The sequence below is a fragment of the Calonectris borealis genome, chromosome 2, assembly GCF_964195595.1.
Source record: "Calonectris borealis chromosome 2, bCalBor7.hap1.2, whole genome shotgun sequence".
In the NCBI taxonomy this organism is placed as follows: domain Eukaryota; kingdom Metazoa; phylum Chordata; class Aves; order Procellariiformes; family Procellariidae; genus Calonectris; species Calonectris borealis.
The window spans coordinates 88,382,798-88,403,046 of NC_134313.1; the positions used below are offsets into that span (position 1 = coordinate 88,382,798).

The 20,249-nt window shown below is 36.0% G+C and overlaps 1 protein-coding gene across 1 annotated transcript in view; it reads right to left on the reverse strand.

The window, feature by feature from the left end:
• Positions 1–2,879: 2,879 nt before the first annotated feature.
• CDH10 (cadherin 10) overlaps positions 2,880–20,249 on the reverse strand; it is a 127,334-nt gene continuing 109,964 nt past the window's right edge. The window contains exons 8-12 of the mRNA XM_075142501.1: positions 19,674–19,810; positions 17,273–17,394; positions 7,035–7,143; positions 4,832–5,083; positions 2,880–3,952 (exon numbers count right to left, since the gene is read on the reverse strand). Coding sequence (XP_074998602.1) covers positions 3,459–3,952; positions 4,832–5,083; positions 7,035–7,143; positions 17,273–17,394; positions 19,674–19,810 — 1,114 coding nt within the window. The 3' untranslated portion in view covers positions 2,880–3,458. The remainder of the gene's footprint in view (positions 3,953–4,831; positions 5,084–7,034; positions 7,144–17,272; positions 17,395–19,673; positions 19,811–20,249) is intronic.

Genomic DNA, 20,249 nt, shown 5'->3' on the forward strand with positions numbered 1-20,249 from the left:
TACTATTTTTGTTGTAGTTGTTAGCATAAGATCTTGTACACACCTCCTTTCACAAAATCCCTTTGAAAAAAAAAAAAGAAATCAATTTTTTGCAACAGACTCTAAGAACTCACTGTTTCCTGGGGGTCCAGTGGCTGCAATAGTTTTAATAAGTTTCTGAATTTTTAAACATTCATAAGGTCTGTCTTGTAAGTCATTTGTAGGTTCCACCTGAAATGCAATATTAATGTATTTTCTTTTTGTTTTGTGTGGCTCTGTGGCATTTTTGTCATAAGAACGTATAGAAAATTCATTCACACTAAACAATGCCAGCGTCTTGTTTACTACATGTTGTTACATTTTGTTAAGTTTCGTACAATTTCATGTGTTTAGGCTTAGCAGATACTACTTTGGAAGCAGGTATCCTATTTTACATTTTCTCCACTTTCAATTGTCTGGGAGTTTCACTTTCCAATTCCTCACTATTGTAAGGGTGTAAGAAAGACATTGGGATAGTGCCCTGGATTCCTTTCTTCTGCCTTTCCGTGACTTCTGATACTCATGGCCTTTATCTGTTACAATATGGCCTTAACTTTGACTAAGCTGTTATGACTCATCTCTGGCATGAAGACCATGAAGAACATTGTGTTTGTGACTCTGTGTAACATTAAGGACCGGGCTCAGTTGCTTAAATGATCCAGTTCCTAAAATAAATTAGATATAACAATGAATTATGACTTCCTGAATGCTTTTTTACAATTTGTCTGCACAGGTGACTTGATGTTGCTATGCCGACTTTCACTAGGCTGAGGTATTTGTACAGTAAAATGGTATATATTTGTACAGTGAAACACTATTTGCACAGTAACATCTATAGTGCTGAAATGGATTTTTTTTCCCTTTTCCTAAAATGTACTGGGAAATAAAACTCCAAGGATATGGCAAGGGGTAAAACAAATTTTTGTTTATACTACTTATATAATAATTTTAGTAGTATGTTTATATATTGTTATATATTTCCACAATATATACTACTGTTGTATTTAATAATGCATACAAGATTAAATTTTAAACATTAGGTTCAGATTCTGCTGAACAATTACAAAATAACTTCCTTAAATGTAGCAATAGACAAATATTTCCACATAGTTATTATTCAGAAATAAGTACTGTAATGCAAATCAAAATAATAGTCTTATTTGACATTTGCTGATATGTTTAAGGAGTGAGGGAGCTGTGCGTGTCTGTGTTTTCTTTCTGAAAACAAAACAGACATTCTTACTGAGTTATATAAAAAAGTGTTGTCTGGACCTACTTGACCAAAATCTTGTTTTTAACAAAGAGGTAAAAACCAGCTGTATTACACCCTATTTTATCTTCTGTCCTAATACATATTCAGTCAATTATATAGGGTGTCACTGATCTCAGTGTTGCTGCAGACAGAAAACGGTATTGGAAGAGTGACTTTTGGCTATTTATGTATTTAATGGATGAATTCTGTCTGTTTGTTTCATCCTATTACATGCTGTTGAAGGACAAATGGAGATTAGGAAGGAAGAAAAAAAGAAGGTCCCTTTCACTAGACAATCATAAAGAAGATCAACTGTTTGTACGGCCTGTAAGACTTCTACAAAGCTTTGTAATGCTGATTATCTAAGATGTTTCTTAATATTCTTGGAATTATTTTCTATTAAGGAATATAAAAATTCCTTGGTTAATGAAAGTATTATTGAGTGAAATGAAGAAAAATCCATAATCTTCACAGTTTCTTAATAGATCAAATAGGTTAACTTGATATCAAGTCAATAAAAATTTGGTCTCCATTGCACCAAAATAGCTTGCATAATGGCACTGTATTCAGCTTTCAACTTCATTGGGTTTAATCACTCCATTAAGGAGAAGAAATATCTGATCAAATAAGAATGCAGCATTGCACTTTTTGAAGGACTAATATATTTTCAATATCTGTTGATTTTAAGCCATTAAGAAGTTAAAAGAGGCAGAGGAGGGAGTATCCTTCAGATGTGTTTCTTCCACAATAAATAAGTAAATACAGACCCTATGACATCCTGCTTTTGTTCTGAAATTATTTCATCTCAGCAATGTTTCAAAATCATAGTGCTTGTTTACTAAATAGATTTGTGTAATCTAAAGATTGAAAGAAAAATGAGGCATCTTAAAATATCTTGGGATGCCTACTTTGATGTGTGATAGCTGAAGTATGATTTCTGTTACAGTTGGCTAGTTGCTCAGGTTTCTTTTACCAGACTTTTCCAAGCTATCAGAAAACTCAGTAAATCGGGTGGGGAGTATGCTAGTTTTACTGACACTTTGTCAGCCTTCAGCCTGACAGCTTTAAAGGAGATTAGGTTACCCTCAATACAACACATAGTGGTTTGTCATCAAATGATTTGTCTTCAGAAATGGATAGTGCTTAAAAATGATTGTTTAAACATCTTTTTACACTTTATCCATTGCAGTTACAGATCTGATGATGCAATTATGATTCAAAACTAAGAACTGTAAAACAAATAAATTCAGTTTTTGAAACTAATTTTATGTGTTTGGATGGATTAGTTGTACGAGCATGTTTTTAGAATAAGGTAATTCAAACTGAGACAAAAGAGTTCATCTTTCTAGAACAGAATATCATTAGTTCAGCTCAAAAATAAAACAAAATTTCTCTTAAACATGACAACTGTAGGAAGTAGCACTTTCAAGCAAGCAAATAGGTCTATAACTTGATCCTCTCCCTGTGAGCACAAACACTTCAGACTGTGTTAAATGTATGGAGAATACTGCAGCATAGAATTGCAGTTGGCTGTGCTGTCATCAGAGAAATTTCACATACTCTTCAAGCCTGGAACTGATGGCCAGAACAGGCAGGCAAGCAACAACATAGTTGTAAAAACTGGTTTATTTCTTAAAAATAAATACAAAAATATAAATATAAAACATTGGCAGATAGAATTTGATGAAATGAAGTTGCACAAACTTTTTTTTAAACCAGCTGCATATTACACTTATTAACACCACGTGTACATTTTGTTTTAATTTTAATGTACAGAACAGGACATACTGGATTTTTTCTTCTTTGCCATCTTAAAAGCTGCACTTGCAAGGATAGGACATGTACCTAACAGAAGCGGATTGTACATGAGGTTGCTTAAGGGATTATCACCCTGTTCAAATTTCTGAAGGTAAGATATTGTTTATTTTACTTACTAAAATGGACAACACTGAATTTCCATAGCTTTGGCTCTTGGAAGGTGATTAAATAAAATGCTGTATATATTCCAAGTGGCATCTTACTAGAAAGAATGAATGACATTAATGGAGAAATTTAAAACAAATTTTAAAAGGAAACCATTGTGCTGAGTGGCAGGAAAATTTTCCTGAATGTTAAATACTGTTTAGTGCAGAAGGTGTCTGTAAAATTACTTCCGCTCAAAGGAAACAAAAATGTAGCCTACTGTAGGTTAAGAAGTGTCTTTGTCACTTTCTCCTCCACCATACATTTCAGCTAGCTTATTAAACCGAGGCCCCCATTCTCGGAGGTAATCATAGTTTTGGTCTCCTTCTGTAGTACCCGACTCTAAGGAGCTCAAGGATTCAGCTATTGAATCATTCCCTTCATAGGCATAGGTTGCAAGCGAGTCATACGGTGGTGCAGAAGGATCAGTATCGTGCTCTTTTAGCCTTTGGTTAATGAAATCTCGGACGTCCGTGTTATCTGGTGCTGAAGGAGTCCTCCGTGGTACAAATAACGTTTCAGGGATAATGTCTCGTCGAAGCTTCTTATCTTCGATAGCTGCAGGATTCCTCAGTGTGCCAATATCAAAGGCTTGGGTGTCTTCCTCTCCACCGCCTTCATCGTTGTAACTCACAATGTTGTCTCTGATGTCCTCTTTAGAGAGGATCAAAGGCTCCTTCTTTCGTTGCCTCTTCAGAGCAGCAAACAGCACCACTATAACTTAAAGAGAGAAACAAAGAATGGGTAAAGATCTCTATTTAGTAATTTCTTAGTAGCAAATCCATCAGGTACAAGAGCTTTATTTCAGCTACATTTCAGCAATTCATTTCTGTCTGATAAATGGATAAACATCTCTATCTGTATTAACGGTAGCGCAGTAAGGTCTATATCAAAATGTGCTATTTTGCACACACACTGCTCTGCTTTACAGAACCATGAGTTTGTCTATATGTTCCTTCTGTAACTTCAGTGAGTTTTAAAATAGCTAGATTTATTCTGAAGATCTTTTCCCTTTTTTAAGCTCAAAGTGTACTGCTAAAAACTGGTTTTGAGGTGAATTATAGCTCATTAAGTGATATTCTGAAAACCTCAAAATGGAGATTTTACAAAATTTGCATTTTTTTTTATTACAGCACAAAAACCTCTGGATAGACAGTGCTTTAATATAGTAAAAATACTATTTACTGGCTTATTCTATGTAAAATATGTACTGCATGTTGACTTTAGATAGTTATTTAAATAAAAAAGAGACATTCCATCAAAAAAATTTAAAATGAAAGACATGAAAGTGATTTTTGATTATGCTATTCCTCCTCTCTGATCATCTTTTTTGGACAACTTAACGAAAAAACAAAAATGAGCTTCTCGTTGCACAGTGATAGTTTTAAAAGTCTGTGACTTGAATTCTTATTTACAATGTCCAATTCCCAGACAAGCAGGTTTTGCCGTTTTTTTTCTTTTTGTTTTAAGTTGCAGTTAAATTCTTCTTGCAAAATCCATGATCATTAATTTTACCAATCTGCATAGCTTTGTAAAATGAGTCAGGCCTGAAGCATTTGTTCATGGGGGGAAAGATGCATTTCTTTTTCTTTGTCTTACCTAGCAGGATAACGATGCACAGGAGAATGGCAACCAGTGCCCCCGTGCTGAGGCCGGCAGGGAGGAGCAAGGCCTCAGCGTTGCAGGACTGCATGTTCCCCTGGCTGTCACAGGCACACACTCGAATGGTCAGCGTGCCAGTGCTGCTCTGGATCGGGTAGTCGTTGTCTGATATCACCACTGGTAGAAGGTAAGTACTTATTTCATGTCGACTAAAGCCATTCCTTCTTGTCAAAATTCTGGCAGTGTTATCTAGATTGATTAAAATATACTGTTGTATAGTATATGAATACAAAAAGTGTATCATTTATAGTACATGCAAACCATCATATTTTACATCACTGGTAGCATTTTGAAACTGTTCCTGATATCATAGTGATATCTCTCTTTTCCTAATGATATTTCCATTTGATCAGAAAGCTATTTATAATTTTTTACGTACATCTGGCCTGCTCCCCTGTGCAGCACCTTCGAGTGTGATTTGAAAAGAGGATTTCTCAAAGCTTAAAATGTTTTATAGATTAATGCATGCAATGCATGACACAGATCCAGTTCAGGGCTAAAGCCCTGAAATGAAGTGGCCAACTGAGAAAAAATAACCTTCCACTTCATGCTGTTCAACAAGCACTCTGTTTTGAAAGATTCTTTCTATGGATCTTCTGTGACAACACCCACGGGAATGCTATCTGTAAACTCTGTATGAGATTTTCCACACCAAAACACTTTCAACATGCTGTAGAACAATGAATTATGTACCTTAGCACATGAAGTAGATTTTTTTTGGAAAAATTGTCTTAGGAATTCAGAAAATGTGAAAGACGGTAGGTTTTCCTGCACAGTTTTGAGAAGTGAATTTACCAAACTGTATTTGGTACTGTATTGTAGTAGACAAATCTTAGCTGCATGCAGTATACTTCAGCATCAAAAGCTGTTCACTGAGTGGCCAGAGGGAAGGAAAGGAAGGGAAGAAATGAATAACAGGGAGAGACTATTTCTTCTGTTGTTAGGGCCACAACACTGGAGTGTGAGCCAACAGTAGGGTTGCTAACTTTTTAGTCCAAAAGAGAGAAAATACAGATTTAGTCTCCATTAGAAGGAAAAATTATTCATCATACTTGTGGATCTCTTGAGGTAGGTGGTCAGCTATCTTGCCAGCCAGCTTCAGGCTGAATTAAAATAACCCATGTGCGAAAAGAAAGAAAATAATTACAGATAGAAAAGACATAACAAGGTCTATACCTCTATACACTCAGGACCAAGTCACCAGGATATAATCTTTGTTTAAAATATTAAATAATATATTTTTTTCATGGCCTCTCTGATGTGAAAAACAAAGTTTTCCTTTATTGCATCCCTTCACTGGTTTTGGGTATTTGTATGCTATTCGTTTTCACTCAACATCAAAAACTGTGTGTCTTATGGATCTTTAAATACCTCTGCTGCTGGGGATTTTATAAAGTACCCAAACAATTTGATTTCTAGTCTTCAGTTTCCCTACTGTTAGAATTTTTTTCTCTATCTAACCTAAAATTCCTTATGTTGTTTGCAGCTTATTACTTCCTGAAATTTTCATCAGGAAAAGGGGATTATTCCTATTGCCTTTATGCCTTTAACACATTTGAAGGCTGGTACCATGTTCCCCCTCATTTATTTCTTCTGTAATCTAGAGCCCTCTCAGTTAGTCATACTGATAATGAAGGCCAAAATGGGTGCATAGTCCCCCTTCCTCAAGAAAGTCCTTTGAAAATTTTCTCTGCTAAAGAAGGATTGATAAAGGATCAAAAGAAAAGCCAAAGTGGCTTTGCGTTCAGAGTCATTACTTTCATTAATGGTCAGAAAGAAGCAAAACAGAAGACCAGGGGATTCAGCACTATATGAGAGAAGGCTAAAGTGAAAAATCTGAACTTGTCAGCTGAAGCCATTTTTTAAACCTTTTTTTCCTCCTTCAGTCAAGCATTTCATCTGGCTACTCACCCCAAACGAACACTTTTACTGATTTTCTTTATGATTTGTTTTATCCCATTTTTGCCATGATAATTTTTGCCTCCCTTACACAGATGAAAATGCAGAAGTCCTACACCACAAACATTCAGGTAAAATTATTATTCTACATGTTGATAGACATCCAAAGCAAATATATTTCAGGAATGTATGCCAGACAGCAAAGATAAAATTCCTTCCTTGGAACAGGCATGAATTTTACCTTCATTATCCTGAACAGTGAAGTTAGGGTTAACAGCAGCTAAACTGAAGAAAAATTTTTGTCCACCAAGAGGGTCATCTTTGTCTACTGCACTTATGGTTTGAATAAGCTGCAGGAAAAAAACACAAGCAAACAAACAACAAAAAAACCCAAATGCACCTAGGTTTTTGATACAGCTGTCTGATTACTTCAAATAGACTAGAAGTGTTAAGACAACTTTATATTCAAACTATACACATATTGACTTAATCTGTAGAACACATTAACTGAACAAATGTTAAACAAGCGCATCATATAAGTTTTTCCAACAAGAGCATCTATACATGTTTCATGTCATGGTACATGTACACGTGTAAAATGGCCAGCTTCTACATTAGTCGTCCTCTATTTCTTTTTTCAATACATATTTATATATTTTTGTAACTACAAAGAGGAGTAAACTTGCCAAAAATAGCTTTATCTTTAGCCTAGGTTGTTTGTATTCTTCATCTCTGCTCCATCATTTTAAAATCAAATCAACACCTAAGACAGGAATTCAGAGAATATTTTATATTTTTGTGATAAAAATGGTATTTTATCAAATAGATGTTTCTGATAGGAAAGTTAAAGTTTCAAATTAAATTTCAAAATAAAAACATTTGTTTCTAAGCCAAGATTTTTCTATTTATTAGTACAGCAAAATATACCAATAAGATTCCTGAGATGAAAAGTGCCAGTTAGATTATATATTTATATTTCAACTCTTGCAAAACATTGTAGCATACTCTACAGATGCACCACCTCAAAGTGGGATGTGAATCTGCTGTCACAATTCTCAGAGTAAGCTGCATCAGGTCAGTTCAATCCTTGTATTGAGGGATTTCTCCAATGCCTACAAAAGAGTTTGGGTATTTTGGGGGGAAGTAATGGCAAGCCCTTTATCAACATTTGTTTATCTGCCAGGTAAATGAATTTGTGGCTTTTTTTCACTGAAGCTTTTTTCACTGAAGCTTCACCCACATAAGGGTGGCAAAATGTCATTTCCCAAACAAAATACAATTTTTGACATCTTTATTGCTTTATTGCAGAGTTTTTTTAATACTGTAGCAATAAAAACTGTACCTATAGCTGAATTTTTGTGTGCACATGTGTGAATGTTCAGTTATGTTCTTAAGTTTAACTTCCAAAAATAGGTTAATCTTTAGCCTAGGTCTTTTTTATTCTTCACGTCTGATCCATCATTTTAAATTGCAGTGTTTTTTCAAGCATGGAATTACATCTAATTTTTGACACTACTCTTTCCCTGTGGCATACTTGTTAAACCCTGTTTGTTTTTCCTCTTCCAGTTCTTCCAAATACAGCCATTTCTCTTCATCTCACAGCTTTTGTCAGGACTGATTGTCTTCAACATCAACAATTGCAATGTACTCCTGTTTGCCTTAACAAATGCGTGATTAACTCCCAACTTCTCTCTTGTGCATCCAGAATACAGCAACAAATTTCTTCATGAGACAGGGATTGGATTTCTTTTAATACAGCAGCTTGCTTGCTTTCTCAACTGGAGTTTTGTCTTTCTTTAAATTTGTTTTCTCACATAAAACTCCAATAACTTACTGGATGAACAAAACAGATAATACAAGCATAGAATATTATTTGTTTTTAAAGAATGAGCCTTTTAATTATTTAGTGAGTAATTAGCAAATAAATCTTTAGAGATTTTTGCAAAATTAAGTCAAGAAAACACTAGTCCATTTTACTTCACAAGTGAAGATCATGAATGCAGTCAGTTGTTTGTGTTAAGTTGATGAAAATCAACTCCTCCACTTCTGAGTGTCCATACCCATAGTTTAAAAGGAGTATGTAGAATTTTTTATAGCCTAAAATCTTTTCCAGTTTACAGGGATTGTTTAGCTACTACAGCACTGCCCACCTGTGTCCCTTAGCATAACAACAAATAGCAAGAAAATATCTATTAATTCCCGCATTCATCATTTGTTAGAATCATAGAATAATTAAGGTTGGAAAAGACCTTTAAGATCATTGAGTCCAACCATTAACCTAGCACTGCCAAATCCACCACTAAACCATGTCCCTAAGCACCACATCTACACGTCTTTCAAATACCTCCAGGAATGGTGACTGAACCACTTCCCTGGGCAGCCTGTTCCAATGCTTGATAACCCTTTCGGTGAAGAAATTTTTCCTAATATCCAATCTAAGCCTTCCCTGGTGCAACTTGAGGCTCTTTCCTCTTGTCCTTGGGAAAAGAGACGGATACCCACCTCCCTATAACCTCCTTTTAGGTAGTCGTAGAAGGGAGGTTGTAGCAAGGTGGGTGTTGGAGCAATTGAAGTTCTCTGGGAACTTCTCTGTTCAAATACTGATCATGTTTAACCTTATGATATATTTTGCAAGCAAATTCAGCTAATTTGCTTACATTAGGGATAAAAAGCCCAACTTGCTTGTGTTTTTTTTGTTGCAAGCATCATTCAAATATTAAAATGTAAGAATAATTAAAAAATGCCAGCAAACATTTGGCTGACTAGATATTATGCAGTTTCAAGTTACTTGCTTATATGTTTCTTTAAAAGGCAAAGTTTTAAAGTTGATCTTAGTGAAACAATATGTTTAGATACATTGTCACATTTACAACACTTGTAAATTAAATTGTAAAACATATCAGAAACAAAAGCATGATTTGTTTTCCTATTCTCGATTAGAACCTAAACTTTGCAAATGAGGATATTACTGGAAATTCACATGCGAAGTGCATTACTAGCTCCTTTTCAAATGAGGCCATGTAGAGCAGGTACTCATCATCTCCTGTGTGAGCCTGGAAAGTTCTCCTTGCAGGATCACTGGTGCACTTGAGTTTCTCCTGTATGTCATCACAAGGAACATGCTATTTACCAGATTGGAAGCTCAGTGTGGGTGATATTTATTTAGAGTTGGCCTTTGGTCTTTGGAGGGAGCAGCATCTTCCTGTTAACTTTTTGAAGCACTGCATGAACTTTTGTCCTCTTTTGAGGCCTGAATGTGAAGCAAGCTTCAGACAGCACAGGGACACAACATACAAATGAGGAAGGGGGAAAGCAGATTCCTCCTGTGTTGCTGGGAAGCAATAAAAATACAGCTATAGGCCATAGTCAAAGATGTAGATTGTTTTGGTGATTTCTTTGCTTGCCTATTCCATCTCTCTTGCAGACAGTTATAGCAGTATCACAGGTTTGGATGTCCTAATATTTGACTTGCTGATTGTTGACTTGAGTAAAAACAGTTATCACAACTTCTGTTTGAGAGTAGGTTGAGGTCTGGAATCCTTCTCAGCTGCATTCCTTTTTTTTTTTTTTTTTTTGGTCAAAATAGCTCTGTTGTACTTGTTTCCTCCCCTCTCTTCTATTTCAGCAGTTGTGATAAAAATGAGAGTGAGGAGACACTGAGGATCCTAGTGTGGCACAGGGAATTTTGTTTTCACAATTTTTTCAGACTAGCCATTTGGACTCAGTTCTGCCTCTTCTCCAAGACTTGCCTAATGAGGACTTGGGTTGGAGTCAGACCTTTCCATCTCATGCTATTTGTATCAGACAGTTCTTTGTGTTTGACTCCTCCTTTTGTTCCCTAGTGCAAGCAATTGCAATATGTGACAGAAAGTGTTTCCTAAGACCAATGCACTATATTATCTTCCAGACTTTCAGTGTATTGTGCTTGCTGCTCCACATCTTGTTTCTCCAGCATTCCAGTCTCAGCCATCTTGGGGCACCTTATGGATCTCATGAAAGTGGGTCTTTGCTCAAATTTTTAAGTATTTTCACAAATCTAACCACTTTAACCAGACTGTACCACAGTCTGACAGGTAAGTCCAATAACTCTTTAATTTTTATCCAGTTATTATCCAGTTGTTTGTGGGCACAGAACTGATAGAAGTAATTAAGATTGTAACTAACCACGGCAGCTGTTTTGCACGAGTTTTCCCTTTTGTGCAGTTGCTAGGCAGCCACTTGCAATACTATCTGTGTTTTACCAAACCTGGACTCATTCTTGAAAGACCGATAAAGCCTTCAGTATACTAGTTTTTAGCCATTGCTTTCTTGACTCTGAACCTCTGGGCTGTAATTGATGGCAGGGTAACTACTTAGAGTGTCTTAAATATATGCAAATCCACTTGAAGAAAAAAGAAACATTTTTTTACTGGGTACACCTCTTAATTTGTAATCAATATGTACATTAGCAGCCTTTTCCCTTTCTCAGTGGCTTTCAAATATAAACCTACAATTGAGAGGAATTGAAATGGTAGAGAGTAAACTGCCTTATAGGTTATCTACTACCCAGTGTTACATTGTAAATATAGATAACGGGTATTGCAGATAATCTGCTACTGCTAATGTACATTTTTTTTCATTTTTTAGTAAAACTGAACAATACTGAATTATTAAAGGTTTTAGTCCTCAGTTTCTTAAATTTGTCTATACCATTTTGTACTATGTTTTTAAAAAATGTAATTAAACAAGCAGTAGTAACTATCCAGGAAAGGAGTACTTAAGTCTCCTTAGAAAATCCTGTTTGGTTATAAGGGACCCTTTGAAGGAGGAAGTAAATATGATTAACTTCTACTATCCCCCTGCCTTTCCATGAGAAACTGATTTAACAAACCAGAGTTTTAGAAAGAAAGTGACAGACTACCAGGAAATAGCTATTTGTCTGAAGAAGTTTAGAAGCTATCAGTACTATTTCAGAAATGGAAATCTGGGAAGTCTTTTGTTTCCCTGGAATTGTCATAAAATTATTCTCCATAGCCTTTATAGCTAAACATCTATATCAGTAATTATACTGACACAAAACAGTATTAATAATCTAAGGGGGTTCTTGCATGACGTAACATATACTAGTATGTATATGATACTCTCACAAACTTATTTAATGTTGGAATTTTGACGAGAAGCAAGCCTAGTTAGTATTCCATTGCTCCAGGCAATATGTTCAATTACGTAAGTTAGTGGTAGTCCTTCTTTGTTCTGTTTGACTCCCATGGGACAGGGCAGGGGGAGTGCTTTTGGTCTGCATTAAAAAAAAACACAAATAAACAGTTGCACTATATTGCATGTTTTGCATACTATTTCCTGATGATATAAGTAACTATATTAATGCGATATATCATGTTTTACACATGGTTTCATACAGTATTGTTTTCCCCTTAGACCAATCAACCACAGGATACCCCCGTTACACCACAGTAAGTTGCTTCTCCTTGCTAGCAATGCCACAAAACACTAACAACCGCAGGGAAGCCAAGGTTGTTACTCTGTCTGAAAACAGCCAGGAAAGTAGGGGCCCAAAAGTAGACAAAGAGGGTTGTTAGTCACTAAAAATTGATAAAACAGTAGAAACAAGTTTGCTGTGTAGGCTGCTTATTCCAACAAAATTCACCTTTGTTCTTGGTAGGTCCACTTTGAGCATGAGTTCTACCCACTGTTTAAGGATATGTTTATTTTTTCTAAAACACACTATATATTTGCTTTTAAATTCTGTGTAAAGAACAGGAAATATAATATTAAGAAAAAGACCCACAACTATTTAGAAACCCTATATTGATTTGCATTACAAAAACTTTCTCTTAACCAGAGTAAAACAGAGTAAAACTTTGAGAGTTCTTGGAAAAAAGTAAAGCAGGAAGATTCTGATACTACTAAAAAAATTGAAAGAGGTAAGATCTATGGAAATATATTGAAGGAACTAAAGTAAGAATAAAGAGATGGAAAAGGAAAAGAAAAAAATATTCAAGTAAATTGACCAGAAATTGTAGTATGACAAAAGAAACGAGGGAGATGCAAAAAAAAAGATAAAATAACACTTCAGGATCAAAGGATATAAGAAAGTTCTATAAAAAACATCTAAAAAAAGGAGGGAAAATTGAATTCCTAGAAAGTGAAACAGCAAGGAATTTAGTTTTTCGATAGATATATAGTTATTTTTTCAGTAAAAGGAATAATGATTAGAAAGATACCTGGTGAATATAATAAGGAAATTGCTGGAAGTATAAAGATACCAAAAAACATGTTTAAGCAAGGTTATGGTGGGGAAAAATATCCCTGATAAAGTTTTTTATATGGGTCAAATAAGTTGATAAAAAGAATTGGTTCAAGAAACCTAGTGTGTTTATATCATCTATGCTGAATTAAGGTATAGGAAAAAGAAAAAAAGAATAAATCATTCATATTTTAAAATCTTATTGAAAGAGGATCCATGATGAGCCACATAACATTGGGACATATGAAAAGGGAGTGAGCATGTTATCGGTTTGGTAAAATGAAGGCTAATAACAGCAAGATTGTAACAAGCATGCTTGGAGATGCAAACAGATGAAAACACAACTTTCCTTATTACTTTTGAGGCTTTGAAAGGTACAGGGAACCATGCTGTTTACCTACTTCCTACCTCTGGCTCAGGCAGGTAGTCCTTCAGAGAAAGGACGTGATTTTTGAAAGGACCAGAATGCCACTGGGCACCCATGATGGTATAGGTCTGTTAATGCAAGGCCTATGTGATTTGGTATATGCCTGTTACTCAATATTTTTAAATTTTATGTATATAAGCCCCCAGACACACGTGTGTATATATACATTACAATGACAAGAAGTAGGAGAAGATGGTGAACAGCCAAGGTGAAATAAAAGAAAACTAAACAGTTTCCCATTTAAACATCACAATATACTTGTGTCAGGTGCAGGTGCCCAGGTGCCAGCAGCAGCGGGGGGCTGCAGGGGCGGCCGGGGCTGCCCCGGGCCGGGCACAGCCGGTTCCAGCCGGCTCCAACGGCCCCAGCGCAGGGCACAGCTGAGCCCCGCAGCCGCGGGCGGGCGCCTCGGGGAGAGCCCGGGTAAGGAAGGGCAAAACGCTGCCCGGCAGCCAGGGCTGAGGAACCCCTGTGAGAACCAGCCCTGCGAGCCCCGCGGGGAGAGCAGGAGGAGGGGCGGAGGGGCTCCGGGCGCCCCAGCAGAGACGCCCCTGCGGCCCCGGGAGAGACCCCGCTGGGGCAGGGGTTTCCCTGCAGCCCGTGGGAAGGCCCCAGGCTGGAGCAGGGAAACGCGTGAGGAGGAAGGGGCGGCAGGGAGGGGCTGTTATGGACTGGCCGCAGCCCCCAGTCCCCGTCCCCCTGCACCGCTGCGAAGCGGGGGGGGAGAATGTGTTGGGAATGAAGGAGTGAAGTTGAGTCTGAAAAAAAAAAAAGAGGGGGGAAGGGAGGAGAGAAGATGGTTTTTTAATTTCTTTCTTTTAATTGGCAATAAATTAAATTAACTTTCCTCAAGTCTGTTTTGCCTGTGACAGTTATTGGTAAGGGATCTCCCTGTCTTTGTCTTGACCCATGAGTTTTTTTATCCTCTTTTCTTCCCCTGTCCTGTTGAGGAGGGAGGGAGTGGCTGAGTGGGTACCTGGCTGCTGTCCAAGGTCAGCTCATGCCCTTTTTTCTTTTGGTAGGTCATTTACAAGGGAGAAGAAGGGCCCCTCTTCTGACCATTACTATAGGGAAAGTGAATATGTAGAAAAAATATACTCAGCTTCCATGTAAAATCTCTCTAAAGTAGGACTGACTTATACTTTCTACACTGATTCCTGTCTTTTTACATTAGAGGATCTTTGGAGGCTGGCTGCTGAGCTGCCAGAGGTGTGGCCACTGGGAGCTGACAAAACCAGTGGCAATCCATCTGCCTAGATGCCCAGCTCCTGGCTTTTCCCACCTGGGAGTGGAGGACAGCTGAAATTCTTTGTGTACAGGACTGCAGTAGTCCGAGCATTTCATTCCTTCCCCTCAACTCCTACTGAGTCAGCCTTGTATAGCCCACATGAATGCCCGTGTCCCCTTTATGCCATCACACCAAGATTGTCCTCATTTTTGGGCGGTCAAAAAAACAACAGCCATCAAAATGGCATTCTGCCACAGGTGCTGCTTGTTTGTAGCTTGAGCTTTTTGGAACAGGGTATTCCCGTTGTTTAGAAGGTCATGGTACGATCTGACATCAACAGTAATAGCAAGCAGGAAAACAATCACAGGCCCTTTGAGTCACTCAGACCCCAAAGTTTCAAAAAAAGTACTCTCCCTCTCTCTCTTGCTAAATACATGCATATATGTGTATGTGTGTATATATGTATACACACACACACATATAATATATAGTGTGTGTGTCTATAGATGTAAGTATATATATGTGTATATAAATATTTTTCATATATACTTCTATATAAATTAGGTAAATGGAAGTTTTAAGGGAAAATAAAGAAACTGGAAAACTCTAATATTCATTAAAATGTTTGTCAGTAGGAGATAGGAAATATTTAAATGAGTACCACAGAATTTGTGACTGATGAAGTATCATCATAGTTTCAGTGATCTAATGGAAGATTTAAATTTGATCATGGATCAAATGTAATTATGAAAACCTGAAAGGAAAGAAAAATAGCATAGATGTGGGAGGAACCAAACTTAGAGAACCATGTTCAGTATGGATTGATTAGATTCAATCCCTCAGGACAGACTGAATTCCAAAATAACAAGTCTTATTTATGATCTACCAGTAGGCAAGAAGGATATAATTACATTCAAATAGATTATTCATGTTATCCTGCATTGCATTTTTTTGTCTTCCTGTGAATTGTTTTCTTTAAACAATCATTTGCAACTCAGATTTTTTTAAAAAAAAATTATAATTATAGCCCTTTTAGTAAACTTGGCACTTATTTCTGATAAAGGAGACACTACTGAGCTCTATAACAATTTAAATAAACATTTATGGATACATGCACTTATTTAGGTTCTCATTTATTAGTCATAAATGATTAGTGTGGGTTTTTTCAACTTTTTAACTGACAGCCTTTTCTGAATGTAAACAGAAAACCAGTGTAATGCAGAAATAACTTATATATTTATTTTTAAATTATATTGACCTTAATATTCTAGATAGCACAGAAAAATAGAGTTCCTCAAAATATGTTTACATGAAAATATAACTGTTCTATTAAGCATTTCCTGTATGCTCTATAGTTAGCGACCTGGATAGAACAGATTCTAAAACCTCAAACAGAGTAAGATTTGTGGATGAATGCATTTCAACTTTTTTTTACCCAGGAAATTTTCTGTGAAACTGGAAGAGGAAAATTCAGTGTTCTACTTTTCCAATTCTTAATCCATATCTCATTGAATTGAAAGTGATTAAAATATTATTTTAGCATTTATAGAAGACAGTACAACTGTCAGAAATTCTAGATGTTTAGCCAGTGATTTCTATTTATCCAACAGCTTGAATTATCTTACAACTCTTGTAGCAGACAAATGCCCTTTCTCAGTACCTTTAGATATTTTATGCATTATAAATTTGGGCCTTTAATCCTCTGTTCTAATTTCCAACTGATGTTACTTTAGAAAGAAGAATGGCAATCTGAATGTGAAACTTGTAATACAACCTGAATGTCATACCTGTAGGACTCAAACAGTTAAGACAAGCTGGCACTTCTCCCACGTTCTATTCAAAGGTGTTAAAATGATTGCACTGAGGTACTACTGCTACCATTTTAAAGGATTTATTATTGGCCAACTGTGCTCTGGGATGTGTTGTGCTGTAATAGGAAAACAGTTTTTTAACAGTTCTAATAAGCAGCTGCCTATTAGGAACTAGGTATTAAGCACTGCAGTCATTTCACTTAAATTGAAGCACACATTCTGTAGCCTCTAAGAGGCAAAACAAAATATTATGTTACCAGTTCAAAAAATGTATGTTTTATATTTTCTTTTCAAAAATTTTTGGTGCGATCATAAAAGATAAGCCTAACAATTGCAAAAAAAAAAAAAAAAAAAAGATGTGACAGATGTAGATGTCTGTAATCACAATCAGCATGGATTGAAATACATCTGAATTTTTCTATTTGAGAGTTATTGAAAATATAGATCAAACTTTTTAGTAGCTACATATAACATTTTACTTTGTGAAGATAACAACAAAACTAATTATGATCTTGTCTCTTGGACAGATCTAGTCAGGATTTAACAGTAGTACAGGGTTAGGTAAAGAAAAGTGGTAATTCACACACTGATGCTGTTGTAATATATTGATATTTCACTCTAAGCCTCACCTATAGAGCTACTTTGCTTTCATTTTTAATATTTCAAAAGCTGTTTCGGACATGATTTCTCCCAAGCAACAGGCAAGAATGATCTACAATTGAGTGCCGTAGCAAAACTGGATAATGGAAAGTGTTTATCAAAGGCATACCTGTCCAGCTCTTGCATTTTCACAGACAAAAGTATCGTAGAATACAGCAAACTGTGGGGCATTGTCATTAACATCCAAAATTCTTACGTAGACAGGTACACGAGTAGTATCTTTGGGGTTGTCTGACAGGAGAAGAAAGAAGAAGAAGGAGTTTATTTTCCTACTAAAAGTTTTCTGTTTTTTTCCAAATTTCATGAGCAATAGACATGCAAGATGAGGTATGAAACTGGTCAAAAACTAGCGTACAAACTAATACCAGGTAAGAAACAGGCCTCCTGAAAAATAAGGAGATGTTTTACTTAGAGTAAAAAATATATTAAAGTATTGGTGTCTAGTGAGTAATTAAGCTTTTACATGAAAATAAGGGCTGCAACTGTTAATAATCTATCCAAATATAGCATATGAAAAGTATGCCCATTACTATCATGACAAATTTGATTATTTGGTGGGTTCAAGAGTATTATTCTGCTGTAAGGTTTTGATTTTTAATTTTAAAATGATTTGTGATTTGTTTTGTTTTACACAGAAAAGACATTGACTTTGTGCATACATGTTTTGGAAATTTTTCCAGCCTGACTTTCCTCCCTTGTGCCTTAATAAATAGGGAGAAATTCCAACAAAGCCAATGAAAGTATCCCCCCAAAAAAAATCTGGTAAAGAATTTATTAGAATCAGAGTTTTTATATTTAAATTGCCTTAAAAAATATGAATGTAGATTTTCAGACCTTAGGTTATGAAACAAGAATAGTAACCTCTCCCTTGCCAAATGTCGAAACCCTAGTATTATTTATAGTGCCTTCTCATTAGTATAGGTTAATTCAGGAATACAAATGTCCCTGTTCCCACTTGCTGATCTAGTTGCCATACCAAGAATCTGAAATAATGCCTGGGAGTGAAAAAGTACAGCCATTTCTTGGAATTCTGCGGGCTGGTAGCTAAATATTGTATGATTTTGCAACCTGAATGGAATAGGATAAGTAACTGTAGAGATGATTCAAAATTACTTCCCCCCCCCCCTTTACAAACTGCTTCAAATAAAACAATAAACGTTTAGGAGTAGCTGGCATTAAGTTCACTTGTTATTAATAACACCTTTGCTAAAGAGTGTGATGTGGATCTTTTTGACATCCTGAGTTGTTTAAAATGGCAGGTTTAGGGCACTGTTTTTCATAGCCTTTTGCATTTTTGTACTAACTTTCCAAATGAGTTCCAGTCTTAACACTGCTGTCCCATTGGGTCGTGCTTCACAGGTAATATTTTTAAAGATTTAAAGACCTAAATCTAATCTCCCCTTTCACTTCTTTCTCCAAAACTAATGTACCTCTTTGGAGAATTCTATGTACTCCAACTAGGTCCAGAATGTAAATTTTGCTCAAAGTATCCTGACAAGGAAATCGGTTTAGCAATATGATATTTGCATACAAGGATACTAAGTTTTTTCATTATATAAATACTTTTGAAAAGTATTCTTACAACATTGGACAGCACCATGAAGGATTGTAAGCTCAGGACCATGCATTACAAGAGGAAAAAAAAAGGTTTTAAAAAAAAGGGTACAGCTATGGGTATGCTTGATACAACCAGCCTATTGGTCTGGACTACAGAAATGAGGACAGGCAGGCTAAGAGTGGTTAATTGGCTGGACACAATGTTCCATTTAGTTCTCTGCAGTGTAGTTCTTGCCAGCCATGCTTCACTGCTGATCAGCATTTTTTTTTTTTTGACTGATGTAGAATTAAGCCTAAAAAACCAGTGTCTTTGAAAGCAAGTGATCCTCCCTAGCTGATTTCACAGATCAGACCTTTGTCCCTTAGAACATCTTTTGTCGGGCAATTAATTTCAATAATGTAGCAGGTTTAAGAGGATCTCTGCTTTCCTCTTCGTACTTTTAACATGAAAATATCTACAGAGAGCTGATTTAAATAGTCCAGGAAATGCTACAGCTTAGGCATCAAATTGAAACTAACTTGTAAGCTGTATTGATTCCAAGAGGTGTAGGTGTAGATACCATAGGAAGAGAGAATGAAATTATTTCTAAGGAAATGAAGAAAACCGTAGAGACAAAACCATAGATTACCATCCTGAACTCTGCTACTTTAACAGCAAAATCATGTCACTGTCCTCAAAGAAAAGGAAGAAAACAGAATTATTCCAGTGTTTTTATTTAATTGGGTCACACTTCAGAAGTAACTTGGACATTAAAGGTCAGTGGTGGAAGTAGGTGAGGAAAAAAGCAATGAGGAAACAGCTGCTCTTAGCTACCCTCAATTTATTTTCCCAGAATATCTAATAGAAAGGGGCGGGGGGGGAGGGAAGGAAGGGAGTTTTTTTCTCATGAAGTCACAGCTGTAACTTTGCAGGCTAAGGAAAACTGAAAAGAAACAGAGACAAATTGGCTTACTGATCTCAGCTGCTATAACGCTAAGATTGTGCCATTGTGATATCTCACGGTCAAGTGGCTTAGAAGTATAGATGGACCCGTTTCCAGAATGAATATTAAATATCCTGTCAAGGTCAGTGTGACGATCCAGAGAAAACCTAAATATGATAACGAAAAAAAAAGTATTGTCAAAATGATAGAAAATGGAAGAAAGCATATGTTTCACAAAAAGTCAATACAGCTTTTAGGTTCTATATGTTACATTACAAAGGTTAGTTTTGAGAAGACATATATTTAGTTTCTATAAACATTTATGAAAATTCTCAAGGTTAGTTCCATAGAATGAAGAAAAAAAATTGCAAGAATTTCATAAATATGATGCAATAGTGTAAAATTTGATCATCTGAGCTTTTATAGACATATGTGAGAATCATAAAAAATAAGTCAGAATTTCAATATAATAATTAAAGACTTAATCCTGAAAGGAAAATTGCCTTTGATGTACTGTTCTTTCAGACTGAGACTGACAGCTAATTTATGAGCTTTTCAAAAGTATTGTTATAAGCTCAGCTTCTACACTTTAGGATATATTAATTT